At 34.0% G+C, this 15,430-nt stretch overlaps 2 protein-coding genes across 3 annotated transcripts in view; one reads left to right on the top strand and one right to left on the bottom strand.

Annotated features, from left to right (window-relative positions):
- The window catches only part of avpr1aa (arginine vasopressin receptor 1Aa), a 675,329-nt gene that overhangs the window by 315,169 nt on the left and 344,730 nt on the right, over positions 1–15,430 (bottom strand). The window lies entirely within an intron of this gene.
- Positions 1–15,430, top strand: part of wnt7bb (wingless-type MMTV integration site family, member 7Bb) — a 35,535-nt gene that overhangs the window by 6,969 nt on the left and 13,136 nt on the right. For both annotated transcript variants that reach the window (XM_079858964.1, XM_079858963.1), the window contains exon 2: positions 6,180–6,406. In XM_079858964.1, the coding sequence (XP_079715090.1) occupies positions 6,180–6,406 (227 nt within the window). The remainder of the gene's footprint in view (positions 1–6,179; positions 6,407–15,430) is intronic.

Below are 15,430 nucleotides of genomic sequence, written 5' to 3' on the forward strand. Positions count from 1 at the left end.
ATTAAACAATGCAAAGTATGTGATAAACAGAAGACCAGCAAAAAGCACTCTTATCAATGTTAATGTGAGATATTAAATCAAGCAATGTGTGACTTTTCTTCAGGTTTACATCACTATAACCTGCTCTGAAGGATACGGTCTATGTTCAACTTGTTTAACCGAAGACATCACTTGTTTAACCAGAAACAACGTCAGTTGGTACTTTATGACTGTGGATGAGCAGGACAGCCATAATAAGAGGTTTTAAATGAAAGCCAAATAAATATGAAAAAAAGGGTGGAGCATTTCATTTGTTTCTAAAGCAGCATGTTCTGTGGTCCACAATCTGATTTATGTAGCTATGGGAAAAAACATTTGCAGATGAAGCTATGTGATGACTAGTCTTGCAAATCCTTTAGTCTCATCATCCAAATCACACATGGCAACAACAAAAAAGAAAAAACCCATTATATATATATATGTGTGTGTGTGTGTGTGTGTGTGTGTGTGTGTGTGTGTGTGTGTGTGTGTGTGTGTGTGTGTGTGTGTGCATGTGTGTGTGTGTGGCTATTTTTGACATTTGTGTTTTGCACATTGTAGCTTATTATGTCATTGCCAAGGTGTTGTTATGCAGTTGCTACGATGTTTTGAATGTTTTGTAGCTCGTTATGTGGTTGCCAGGGTGTTGTTATGCAGTTGCTACGGTGTGGTTGCCAAGGTGTTATGCGGTTTCTTATGTTGTTATGCAGTTGCTACTGTGTTTTGTAGCTCGTTATGTGGTTTCCAGGCTGTTATGCAGTTGCTACGGTGTTTCGAGTGTTTTGTAGCTTGTTGTGTGGTTGCCAAGGTGTTTTGTAGCTTGTTGTGTGGTTGCCAGGGTGTTGTTATGCAGTTGCTACGGTGTTTTAAGTGTTTTGTAGCTCGTTATGTCGTTGCCAGGGTGTTGTTATGCAGTTGTTTATGGTGTTTTAAGTGTTTTGTAGCTCGTTATGTGGTCGCCAGGGTGTTGTTATGCAGTTGCCACGGTGTGGTTGCCAGGGTGTTATGCGGTTTCTTATGTTGTTATGCAGTTGCTACAGTGTTTTGTAGCTCGTTATGTGGTTTCCAGGGTGTTATGCAGTTGCTACGGTGTTTCGAGTGTTTTGTAGCTTGTTGTGTGGTTGCCAAGGTGTTTTGTAGCTTGTTGTGTGGTTGCCAGGGTGTTGATATGCAGATGCTATAGTGTTTTGAGTGTTTTGTGGCTCATTATGTGGTTTCCAGGGTGTTTTTTTGCAGTTGCTATGGTGGGGTTGTCAGGGTGTTGTTATGCAGTTGCTAAGGTGTTTTGAGTGTTTTGTAGCTCGTTATGTGGTTTCCAGGGTGTTGTTATGCAGTTGCCACGGTGTGGTTGCCAGGGTGTTATGCGGTTTCTTATGTTGTTATGCAGTTTCTACTGTGTTTTGTAGCTCGTTATGTGGTTTCCAGGGTGTTATGCAGTTGCTACAGTGTTTTGAGTGTTTTGTAGCTCGTTATTTGGTTGCCAGGGTGTTGTTATGCAGTTGCTAGCTACAGTGTTTTGAGTGTTTTGTATTTTGTTGTGTGGTTGCCAGGGTGTTGTTTTGCAGTTGCTACAGTGTTTTGAGTGTTTTATTTAGCTCGTTATGTGGTTTCCAGGGTGTTTTTATGCAGTTGCTATGGTGGGGTTGTCAGGGTGTTGTTATGCAGTTGCTAATGTTGTTATGCAGTTGCTAAGGTGTTTTGAGTATTTTGTGGCTCGTTATGTGGTTGCCAGGGTGTTGTTATGCTGTTGCTAAAGTGTTTTGAGTGTTTTGTTTGTTATGTGGTTGTAAGGGTGATGTTATGCAGGTGCTACACTGTTGCTAAAGAGTTTTGAGTGTTTTGAAGCTCGTTATGTGGTTGCCAGGGTGTTGTTATGCAGTTGCAGCATGTTTCAAACCCTCGTGAGCTGTTTTGTATACTTCAGGTAGCATCCTAAATAAAACGCAACCAAGTGACTGATTTGAACGCAAATGTGGACGTCACACAAATAGTGAAGCATATGAGAGATTTGACTCCCGATTTGATTTCAACAGAGTTTGGCATATTGGGGAAAAGGATTTTTTTATTTAAGGATATTTAATGAAATATGCACTACTGCTCAAACTATTTTTTTTTAATGTTTTTGAAACAAGTCTCCTCTGCTCACCAAGGCTGTATTTTTGAATTGAAAATACATTAAAATTGGTTAAATATTATGACAATTTAAAATAAGTGTTTTCTATGTGAATATATTGTAAACTGTAATTTATTCCTGTGATCAAAGCTGAATTTTCAGCATCATTACTCCAGTCTTCAGTGTCACATGATCCTTCAATCATTCTAATATGATGATTTGCTGCTCAAGAAACATTTATGATTATTATCAGTGTTGAAAACAGTCGTGCTGCTTCAAACCTTTTCTCAACAGAATCTTTTGTAACATTATAAATGTCTTTACTGTCACTTTTGATCAGTTATTGTAACAATATTTACAATCAATATTTATCTCACTTTGTCTGCCATTTAGAAGCATTTTGCATTGCATCTTGGGATTAAAAAAAGAACCCATGGGATGCATCCTTTAAAATTCGGCCTATATCAGGTACGTTAGTACTTTTTGAACGTGCCTATGATGCCCTCTAGGTTTGAAGCTCACTAGGTTTGGAACAGATCTATAGATTTGGCAGCAAATCTTCATATTCCTCATAGCGGCTCACTTAATGCCCGGGTTTGGAAGGCTTTGGAGGCACTATATTAACGTGTGGTTGAGTGTTAGTTTGTGTTCGCAGAAGGGTTTAAATAAACACACACTTTTAGCTGCTCGCCCCTCGCAACTCCATTATATGCAGAAACAGGAGATGTTTCTTAAACACAGACCCTCGACTTCATCACACATGTGCTTTTGTATTTAAGAGTAATTCTTAAGCCTTTGTGGACATGGAAACACTAAACCAGAAAAGAATCAAACCAGCCGTATCCGATTTCCAATGAACATTCCTGGTCTTTGTTCCGCACTGTTTGATCTATTTTGACGTGGAATCCATAAGTCGCAGCTATTCTCCCGACTCGTCCACTCCTGCGTGCCTTTTTTTTTTTTGCTGACACACGCATTGCTTGTTGCAACTCGCCTCGCTTGCGGTGGAGTCCTCGCGGCCGGTGACGTCATTCTTCAAAGTTGGCATGCGTTTTTGCATGAGTTTTTACAGCCCTCGTCTCTGACATGTTTGAAAGGCACATATCTGAACGGGTTCAATGCTCGTAAACAGAGTTTAGCTCATGCAAACAGAGTGGAGAAAATACTCGGCGTGCATTTTAAGAGCGCTGTCGAGGGCTGTATCAACACCAAAAGCCCCGTGATGACAGAGATGTGTGCGTTTGGAACACGACCCACTTTGTGTGGTCACAGTTGCATGAAAATATGACGAGAATCGAAAAAAGGGGCATGAAAAATTTGATCTTTATAACCAGTAACACATTGTTCTCTTCTGTTCTGTTATGTGTGTAGTATTCCAGTTCTGTTCTGTTCTATTCTATTCAGTTATGTTTTATTCTGTTCTGTTTTATTGCTCTAATTCTACTCTATCATGTTCAGTTGTGGGGTTCTGTTTTGTTCAATTATATATTCTCTTCAGTTTTATTCTATCATGTCGTGTTCTGGTATGTTTAATTCTATTTGATTTGATTAATTCGCATACAGTTATGTTTTTCATTTCTATTCCATTTGTTTTTGTCCTATTCTGCTCTACAGGTATGTTTTGGATTATTCTATTCTGATTATATTCTAAATTACTGTTCACTTCTGTTCAACTCTATTCTTACATTCTACTCACTTTTATTCCATCATGTTCATTTATGCTGTTCTGGTCTATTCAGTTCTATTGTATTTTTATTCATTCACATTCAGCAGTGTTTCTCTTCGTCTACTCTTATTGTTTTCATTCTATTTTTGGTCTGTCTTTATGACTTGGTCTATTCTATTCTGGTTCTATTCTATGTTACTGTTATGCTTTTGCCTATTCACTTCTGTTCAATTCTGTTCTGTTTTGTTCAATTACATTCATCTTACTTTTATTCTGTCATGTTCACTTATGCTGCTCTGGTCTATTCAGTTCTATTGTATTTTATTAATTCACGTTCAGTTGTTTTTTCTATTCTATTTGTTATTGTCCAATTCTACTCTACAGATGCCTTGGTCTATTATTTTCTGATTCTATATGTTACAGTTATGCTTTTGCATATTTACTTCTGTTCAATTCTATTCTGTTTTGTTAAATGATATTCTGCTGTTAAATTAGGCTATTCTGGTCTATTCAATTCTATTTTATTTATTCACATTAAGTTAATGAGTCATGATTTATTTTATTTTCTGTTTGTTTTTGTCATATTTTGCTATACGTTTATGTCTTGGTCTATTCTGTCCTGTCATGTTGATTCTATTCTATATTAAAGTTTGTCGTTGGCCTGATCACTTCTGTTCAATTCTATTCGGTTTTGTTCAGTTACATTCTACTCACTTTAATTAAATGTCATGTTCAGTTATTGCTGTTCTGGTCTATTCAGTTCTATTGTATTTTATTCATTCATGTTAAGTTGTTTTTTCTATTCTATTTGTTTTTGTCCTATTCTGCGCTACAGTTGTCTTGGTCTATTCAATTCTGATTCTGTTCTATATTACAGTTATGCTTTTGTCTATTCACTTCTGTTCTATTCTATTCTATTCTATTGTTCAGTTACATTCAGCTCACTTTTATTCTGTCATGTTCATTAATGCTGTTCTGGTTTATTAAATTCTATTTTATTCATTCACATTCAGTTATGTTTTTGTTTTCTATTATATTTGTTTTCGTCCTATTTTGCTATACGGTTATGTCTTGGTCTATTCTATTCTGTCCTGTTGATTCTATTCTATATTAAAGTTTTTCGTTGGCCTAATCACTTCTGTTCAGTTCTATTCTATTTTGATCAATTATATTATACTCACTTCTATTCTATGTTATCTTCAGTTATGTTTTGGTCTATTCAGTTCTATTTTATTCATTACTGTTCAGTTATGTTTTTTTAATGTCTATTTCATTAAATAATTGTTCTCTTCGAGTCAGTGGTTATGTGTTATTCTATGATATTCTAATATATATTCTATGCATTGTTGTGGTCAGATCTTTAATAACTGTTTTTAATTCTACGTTTTGAACTACTGGATGCTTATAGTTGGCATGAAATAGAAGTTTCGCTGGTCTTTTCTTCCCTGTTGTGATGCATATCCGAGTGAAACGGCTTCTGGAACAAGAACAAATTTAGGGCGGGGCTTGATTTTGTCCATAGGGATTTGATTGGATGGTTGTGGTTTGCTATTGGTGGATCTCATGTGAGTGACAGGTTGTTCCGCTCGTAGAATCAGAATAGAATGATCCAGAATGTAACTGTAGAGCAGAATAGGACAACACGTCATCAGAGAAGAGAAGAGATGTTGCAGCAAGAGCGATGGGAATTTATTTTGATTCAAGATTACGAGGCACATGAATTTAAAAACAATAATGAGGTGCATGGATGAATCATTTATAATAAACACTGCAAAATTCCAAAATAAAGTAAGAAATGTAAAATTAGATTTCATGGTGACTTTAACCAACCTTCAACACTGGCTAAGTTTACATGCAACCAAATAATCCGTTAGTAATCGGATTGACGGCTCAATCGGACTGAAAAGCCTTCATGTAAACACTTTAAGTGATCCCATTGAGCTCGATCCAAATGAAATTTAGATCGGATTGAAACTTGTTTCGGATTCTCATTCACAGACGACTGGTTTTGGGCATTTTTACTGTGTGATAAATATAAGCAGCACGACACAACGGTTCATATGCTCATTTACTCCAAATTATGACCAGAAATGGATAAATATTACTTGCTGTTTAAAACAAATAAAGAACCAATGTTATATTACTTAGTGTGCGCATGTAAAAAAAAAACAACTCCGATTTGAAGCTTTTGACATATAAACGCGCACATCAACCCGATCACGTGTTTAGCGTTCATGTAAACACTATTGAATTCATTGAATATTGAATTGAGTCCGATTGAAATTAAAGTTGTGCATGTAAACGTAGCCCCTGTGATGCAAGCATCTCATTAATGTCCATCCCCTTTCTTTACTCTTTGGTTTTGTCTCTTCTGTCCCACAGGGCTCTTTCTTCTGTGGTGGCTCTTGGTGCGAACATCATCTGTAATAAGATCCCGGGTCTCGCGCCCCGCCAGCGTGCCATCTGTCAGAGCCGGCCCGACGCCATCATCGTGATCGGAGAAGGGGCACAGCTGGGCATCAACGAGTGCCAGTACCAGTTTCGCTACGGGCGCTGGAACTGCTCGGCGCTGGGCGAACGCACGGTCTTCGGGCAGGAGCTGCGAGTAGGTCAGTGGTCGTCACAGGTCTTTGTCACGAAGGGTTTGTTTTCGGGGTGGTGTGGACTAAGATCTGCATTCAAACAATAATTTGTTCAGTACATTCGGCTCTCTTTTAAAAGGGGTGGTTAATGTTAGTGTGTGTGTGAAGTTTTAGCTCAAAATACTCCACAGATATTTTTATATAGCATGTTAAAGTTGTCACTTTTTGAGGGTGAGCAAAAACGCACCGTTTTGTGTCTGTTCCTTTAAATGCAAATGAGCTGCTGCTCCCGGCGCAGGGGGCGGAGCTTCAAGAGCTTGTGTCCTTTTACCTCACACACACATGCACTGAAAATTTCAAAAACTTTTAGCCTTTCATGTTCAAACCGGAGTCAGACAATGATGGAGAGACTCTAGAAGAAGTGACAACATGTAGAAGCAACAGGATGTTTCTGAATGGTTAGTTGGTGAATTTTAAGAAATTAAATATGTCATTTTGGTGATCAAAGATGAGTCTTAAGGGATAAAATGATTGACTATGGGGGACTTTATGCAAAACATTTCTTTGATTTTGGGCAGGGCTGAATGTGACTAATGGGATGAACATTATCAGGTAAATGTCATTTCTGTGGGATGTTGTTCAAGATTTTTTGGGATGCCTGTTGCGTGTTTTGTGCTGAACTAGAGTTGTGAAGATAAGCGTCTACAAATGCTGCTTTGATCACACAGGATTCAGTGTTTTACTGTGACAAAAACTCTGAACTCAGAAACGGGCAAATGTGCTGATATGAAAGGAGTGTGTCTTTGTGCTGTGGGCGAACCCAACATGGTTTGCATGCACACACTTGAGCCTCAAAGGCTTGCGAAAGCATGTTTGTGTTGCTGTGATTAATATAGTGCTGATTCATCTCTATTCATTTGATTACACATTGACCGTACACATACACACTAGGTTAAAAAGATGCCATCAGCTACGGGTTACTGCATGAAAATTTGATTTGAACTATTTCTGCTATATATAGCATGCAGTTGGTACAGAATTTTGTGCACCATAAACCTGCATGATATTCAACCAAACACTGCAGAATGAGTTTTATACTTTAGAAAACGCCAGCAAAACTTATATTGTGAATGCATTGACCATTGAAGACCCTGCCATAAAAGTTCTGTCGCTCTTTTTCACGCGATCTCTCTCCCCGTTGTGTTTATACAGGCGAAATGAGCTACAAACCTGGCAAACATTTGCATTTTCATGGCTTTTGTGTGAAGAGGCATTCCTGAGTGGGTTGCAGGGCACTTTGCTCTTTTACACTCGTCGTTTATACATTTCCCCTCATTTGAAAGCGTTTTGTCGCTGTTTAACTGCGGTCGGACTGTGACTTCACACCAAAATGCTCTGTAAACTTCCATCACTTCAACCCCACAAAACGCATCGCAGTTCCTTTGAAATTTTACACTTCTGTGGTGAATCTTTGAACTTTGCTTGAAGGGCTTGTTTACTCTCGTCCAAAAAAACAACTGATGGAAATCTCATTTATAAACAGCTTTTATTGGAGTTTGCAGTGAGTCCTGTAGTCTAAGCAGCTAACGGTAGATTATGCTGTTTTCGTTCTTCTGAATCCATATTTTTAAGCCTGCACAACAAAACAAACTTTTAATAATAATTTCCCCTAGCTTTTTTTTGTTTGTTTTTTGGTTGTAAGTTATACTGACTGAAAAGTGTTTCTTGGTGATGCAAAAAATATTAAGTAGGGCTAACTTAAAGTCCGTGTGAACCGGAAGTTGCAAACGACTTTTCTCCAGTGTTGTGACGTATTTCCCAGTGAACAGAATATTGAACAGAGGGCAGGGTTTTACTCTAGCGCTCCTGCTCTCCATCTCTCGATCATAGCAGACTAACGGTTTGAGGGGAGTGGTTAAGCGTTTCCCAACCCAAGCCGTCAAACCTACATCATCAGAGAAGGAACGCCATTCCAGACCGGAAGTAACTTTTCAGACTTTGATTAAAGATTACGACGGCAAACATTTTTTTTCTGTGTATTAACTTGCACGGATTAATTTTTCACCACAAGACTAGTAATATGCACTAACAAAGTAAATAGGGTCAATTTTGATTTCAGTTGGACTTCAAGATCGATAGTTTTTTCCGGAGTGGCGCTCAGGATCACCAATCTTTTGAAATGTCTTTTTTTTTTCTGTAAAACCTAAATTTCTTAAAGGAATTGTTCACTTTTAAAATGAAAATTCTGTCATCATATACTCACCCTCATGTTGTTTCAAACCTGTATGAATTTCTTTCTTCTGCTGAACACAAAGGAAGATATTTAGAAGAATGTCAGTAACCAGACAGTTTTTGGGTCCCATTGACTTCCATAGTATATTTTTTTCCTACTATGGAAGTCAATGGGACCCAAAAACTGTCTGGTTACTGACATTCTTCTAAATATCTTCCTTTCTAGAAAGAAATTCATACAGGTTTGAAACAACATGAGGGTGAGTAGAATTTTCATTTTAAAAGTGAACTATTCCTTTAAGTTGAGCATATAAAAAAAATTTAAAATTGGTACTAAGTTATTTTATCCATCAAATGCAAAGTACAACATGGTGTTTATTTTTAACATTTTTAAGACTCTTTTATGTGTAGAATTCTTCAGTGCAAACAAAAACTTTTTGTATCAAAATGTATTGTTTTTTTCCCAACTGACATCATGAATCCCTCCGACTTTAAACTCCTCCCCTCCAACCACCATGACATCAGTGACGCCACACCCACTTTTCACAGTCCAATCCATTTTTGACTGATTAAAGGGGTGGTATAATGCCCTTTTCACAAGATGTAAAATAAGTCTCCGATGTCCCCAGAGTGTGTGTGTGAAGTTTTAGCTCAAAATACCCCATAGATATTTTTATATAGCATGTTAAAAGTGTCACTTTTTGAGGGTGTCCCTTTAAATGCAAATGAGCTGCTGCTCCCGGCACAGTGGGCGGAGCTTGAACAGCTTGTGTCCTTTTACCTCACACAGACATGCACTGAAAATTTCAAAAACTTTTAGCCTTTTATGTTCAAACCAGAGTCAGACAATGATGGAGAGACTCAAGAAGAAGTCCTTAAAAAGTGATTTCTGTAAAAGCAAATATCTCCCTTTGCTTTGAACTTTGAGCGTTGTAACTTTGCAGATGTTGTTTATGCTCAAACAGCAACATTACACACTAACTAAAGTTAGAAAAGTCAAATCATAATCAACCACCCCTTTAAATCAATTTTTTTTTTCTGTTTTACATTGATTATCCTGTTTCACTTGAAGGTGTGCAGTTGTTGACTCTACGCATTTATTAATGTTTTGCATGTCTCTGTATTTATTTCATCGACTTTTTATGCTTTATTGATTATGCAAAAGGACAGTAAACTCTTAAAACCTTGTTCAAGAGTGTAGAGTTCACCTCTGAACAAATGGAGGCATCAGTAATGTCATGCATATGCGGCTCCTTTTCCGTTTCGGTACGATGATAAGTGAACGTGTCACTTTGACGTAGTAACTGCAGATCTGAAACACATTCACTGTCTCATTCCCTGCAAAACAAACATGTGTTTCTGTGCGTGAAGCCTGTGAAGTGTCCATTTGTGTTGCCAAAACAGCTAGCTTGTGTTGTGACGTTCACAGTTGCTCTAGAACGGTTAATGCGACGTGGAGCGTTTTTGCAGTTAAAAGCCTTTTGAGAGTTGATTTGTACTTGAGTTCATTGGTAAATGACGTTAAAACCGATGTTTTAGTCGCTCTTTCGCGATTCCAGGAAGATCTCAGTCCACTCATAATAGACGGCATGAAACGCCTCATGCGCGGAGACTCAGGGATTTTTTCTAATTGTAAATCCTCCAGATTGTAACCACTAAATTGTTCCTGCTCGTAAGGAGCTCGCTAGATTCCTGTTGTTTCGAAGAGATGATGATCAACAGACCGCAGAGTTAATTCTCTTTCTTTCTTTCTCTCTCTCTCTCCGGTCAGTTTTGGCTGTTCTCTGCGGCGCACATTAATAGCTGGGTTATTGAGAGTTTCTGAGCGCCTGAAGAATTGACTCGAGGAAGGATTCGGTTTCAGGCGAAAGAAAAGGGCCAAGAGTTGGATCCTCAGTTTCAGAAACGGTCTGTGAATAAATATTCTGAAGAATGACAGAAGCTTCATAATCCAAATTACTGAAGCACTGCATCATAGAGGAGACAACAGATGCATTGCAACGAGCTCAGGGACAAAATCTATACGCCATGGTATAGAATTATTATTATTTTTATTGTATTATAGTTACTTTTATAATATATTATAGTCTTTATAAGTACATTACATTTAATACAAAAATATCAAGAGTTATTTATAATTATATACTGTATTGATAATAATAATTTATACATTTTCTAAACAAAATCTATATAGTAATGCTATATTAAAAAATTTAAACATTTATATGCTATTTTATTTATTATAAAATATATTATAAAAATGTTATTTATTTTATACATGTATTATATATTATGTATATATTTATAATTATTTTCAATGAATTTTTATATATTTTATATTATAAATATATTCATTCAATACAAAAAGTATCAAAGTATATTCATATAATGAATATATAATAATAATATTAAATACAAATTTATAATATAATTGTATATATATAAATAATATTAATAAAATATAATATTATAATTTCTAAATTAATAATAATTTATATTTTTAAAATATTTTTTTAAATAAAAAATCTATTATTTTTGCCATTATTTGCATTTTTGTTTTTATGAGACTATTGTGTCATTAGCAACCTAAATAACATTAAACTCTATTTAAAGTCTTGTAGAGAATGTTAATTTATTTTGCACAAACCGTTTCTTTAATTGTCTCATGAAGCTGATTGTGTATATAATCTAAGATCACAAAATTGTTTCTAAAAAATAAAAAAAAAACTGATAATATCTGTTAGTTTTTAGTGGGATTAAGTGGCTGTTAAGTGTGTGTATACAGTGTGTAAGTGTGTGTGTACACACTGTGTGTGTGTGTGTGTGTGTTCACTGTGTGTGAAGGTGCTGACAGAATGAAGCGCTCTCTCTCTCTCTCTCTCTCTCTCTCTCTCTCTCACACACACACGCACACACACACACACACACATACACACCTCTTCCTCTCCTGGTGTGTGTGTGTGTGTGTGATCCAGTTGATTGATGGCGCTCGTGTGAAAGGAGTTTGTGGGCAGTTTCAGAGAAATATGATCAGAGTTCCTCGTCTTTGCTCTCGACAGGTGAGCCTCTGAACTCATGAAGACTTCACAATCATTCCCCAAACACACTCCTAAAAGCCCAGGAGAAGATGAATATAGTTCACACACACACTCGAGACTGACCCGACAGCCGTCTTTATCACTCAGAAGCTGCTCTTTCATTGACGTATTAATGTTGTCCCAGATGATGCTGTAACAACACTCAATCATTCTCTTCAAATGGACATTTTTTGGTTGATATTGAGATATTGAACTATAGTTACATCAAATATTTTCTAGCTTTCTCCTTTATTATGATAAAAATCAAAACAGTACGTGATTAGAGAGGCATTTTATACATTATTTTTAACTATACATATTATTATACAAATTAATATATATATATATATATTCATTTAATTGTAATTATGTATTTTTATACTAATTTTATATTTTTTATATTTTTATACTTTTAATTCTTATATTTTTTATTTAATCCATTTAAATTAATATATATATATATATATATATATATATATATATATATATATATATATATATATATTCATTTAATTGTAATTATGTATTTTTATACTAATTTTATATTTTTTATATTTTTATACTTTTAATTCTTATATTTTTTATTTAATCCATTTAAATTTATATATATATATATATATATATATATATATATATATATATATATATATATATATATATATATGTATATTTTTAATTCATATTATTTGATTTTATCAATTTTTGTTTAATCAATTTTAATTTATTTTATGGAAAAAAAAATAAATTAAATAAAAATAAAAATAAATAAATAAATCAAGTAAGAGTCTAGAGCTATAGAGAGCAGCTCAAATAATTTGATATAGTTATTATTTATTGATCCTTTTCCTTTATTCCTTCACAGGACGTGAAAGGAGAGGAATTTTATATCTTATTTTTAATTATACATATTATTATATAAATGAATATATATTCATTTAATTATGTAATTATGTGTATTTATTTAAATTGTTATAATTTTTTATCATTATTATAATTATATATAATTGAAATTAGTCAATTTTCAAAATAAGAAATTATTATTAAGAGCCAGCTCAAATCATTTTATGAGAAATATCTGAGATGATTAGATGTTTTACTAAAGAACAAAATAATTGATTAACTTTGATTATATAGTGTATTATATAGTGATCCGTCTCTGTCTCATGTGTTACAATTATGCAATTATGTTACTAAAGGTTTGTCTAAAAAAACTTTCAGGCCTTCTTTAATTTCAGTATTGAGTATCAGACCACAGAAAAAGAAATCAAAGTTGTTTTGTGAGTGTTTCCAAAGTAAACTCATAATGAGGGAATGACTGAGATCCTGCATGAATCGAGTGGAGAAGAGAAACGCTTGTGGATGTTGTCGTTCGTTGCATCGATCGCCAGTGAATAAAACGAGTTGTTCTCTCTCTTCATTTGTGGTGAAATCAGAGCCTCCTGGAACGCTCGAGCCACTGAACATAATCGCAAATTACTCTCCAGCGAAGCCCAACGACACACTGAGACGCTCTTTTACACGGAAAAGCAAACTCTGAGGTCCAATCTGTGACCAAACGCAGTTCATCAAACGCAATATTCTGAAGAATGCATTTTGATTTCACGCAACAGCATTTGATCCTCTTCACAAAATATAATGTAGACATTGAGTCGCTGTTGCATCCTAGAATTTGCAGATATATTTGAATATTTATATAAGGGGTATATATATATATATATATATAAAAAAAATAAAAAAAAACTATATATATATATATATATATATATATATATATATATATATATATATAATATTGTAATTATATATTAAAATATATGTATATATATATATATATATATATACAGTATATATAAGGGGTATATATATAAATTATATATTATATATATATATTTGTAATTATATATTAAAATATATAATAATTTTTATTTTTTAATATTTATTTATTATGTATACTATTTATAGTATACATAATTAGTATATTAATTCTTATAATTTTAATATAATAATTAATTATTATTATTATAATAATTCTTATTAATTAATTAATGTTTTAACTGGGGAAAACTTTATGTATACTATTTAAAAAACAAATTCTTATAATTTTAATACAATAATATTAAAAATACTTTTAAATTAATTCTTATATTTATAAAAAAATCTTTTCATTATAATATATAATATTATATTTTATTTTTTCTTATATACTATTATATAATATATATATATATATATATATATATATATATATTTTAAATTATTATATAATTTTTATTATATTTGATATAATTAAAAAAAGATATATATTATTACATTATTATATATTATTTTATTATTATATATTATATATATTATTATAAAAAAATATTTTATATATATATATATATAATGTCATGATATGCACACTGTAAAATATTATTGGAGTATTACAAGAAAATACTATTTCAGTCATCTTCAGTCAGTGTGTTATTTGTAATTGATTAGTAATTAATTGTGAAATTCACTAGCAATTCCTGAGTGAAACTACTGAGTTTCTACAGCATTTTCCCGGTGTAGCAGAACGAGAAGGAGAAGGAGAAAGAGAAGGAAGTATTCGCAGTTATCAGAAGGAAATCTCAAGCACACGCGTTTAAGCATGAAATCCAACGCCTGAACAGCTTACATGGAATTTACTGTCAGGAGCTGCTCGGAATCGTGAGCTTGCATTAAATCCTGGAACATGTTGAGAGCCGAAGCTTTTCCTGCATTACAGAATTCCTCACCACTGACTCTCTCTCGCCCGTCTGTCACTGATGAAGCGTAGATCAGTCCAGTCACCCTGAAGACACAGGGAAGAGCCGGATCTCTGTAGAGGATGAGTGTGTCCGTGTGGAGATGTGTGTGTGTGTGTGTTCAGTGCCGGTCAGGGATTACGCTCTCATCAGGGATCAAGAGAAGTAGGAAAATAATGAAGAGATACGTTATCTATATTCTACCTCCAGAACTCCAACTTTTTAGAAAAATGAATATGGATAGTCGACAAATGGATATTTTATATATTATAGAACTTTATATATAACTTTTTAAGTTATATATATATATTTTTCCTTTGTTATGACAGGAATGTGAAGCAGAGACAGGCCATGATGCAAGAGATTATTATTTTATGTGTGTATATATATAATATATAATATATAATTAATTAAATTTGTATGCATACTATTTACTGTTTCATTTATAATTTTATGTATATATTTATACTTTTATTGTTATTGTATTATCATATTTATTTATGTTTAAATTATTATGATTATATTTATATTATATTAATAATATTTACATTTATAATATAATCAATAAAAATTAAAGAATAATTATAAGAAACAAAAATAAAAGTATAAATAGTATACATAAACATGTATAATAATAAAAACTATATATTTATATATTATAAGTTATTTTATATATTATTATTTATGTATTTCTGTGAGTGTGTGTGCTGAAGTGGTGCAGGGCCGTGTGTGTGTGTGTGTGTGTGTGTGTGTGTGTGTGTGTGTGTGTGTGTGAGAATAGAGGACAGTGCTGATTCAGCGACTGTGTGTGTGTGTGTGTGTGTGTGTGTGGGTGCGTGTGTGTGTGTGTGTGTGTGTGGGTGTGTGGGTGGGTGCGTGTGTGTGTGTGTGTGTGTGTGTGCATGGAAACGGGATTTGGGAACATCCGATGAAAGTCTGCCTGTCACTATCAGGCCCTCATCGCTCGTCTCTGA

This window comes from Squalius cephalus (assembly GCF_949319135.1).
Source record: "Squalius cephalus genome assembly, chromosome: 23".
NCBI lineage: Eukaryota > Metazoa > Chordata > Actinopteri > Cypriniformes > Leuciscidae > Squalius > Squalius cephalus.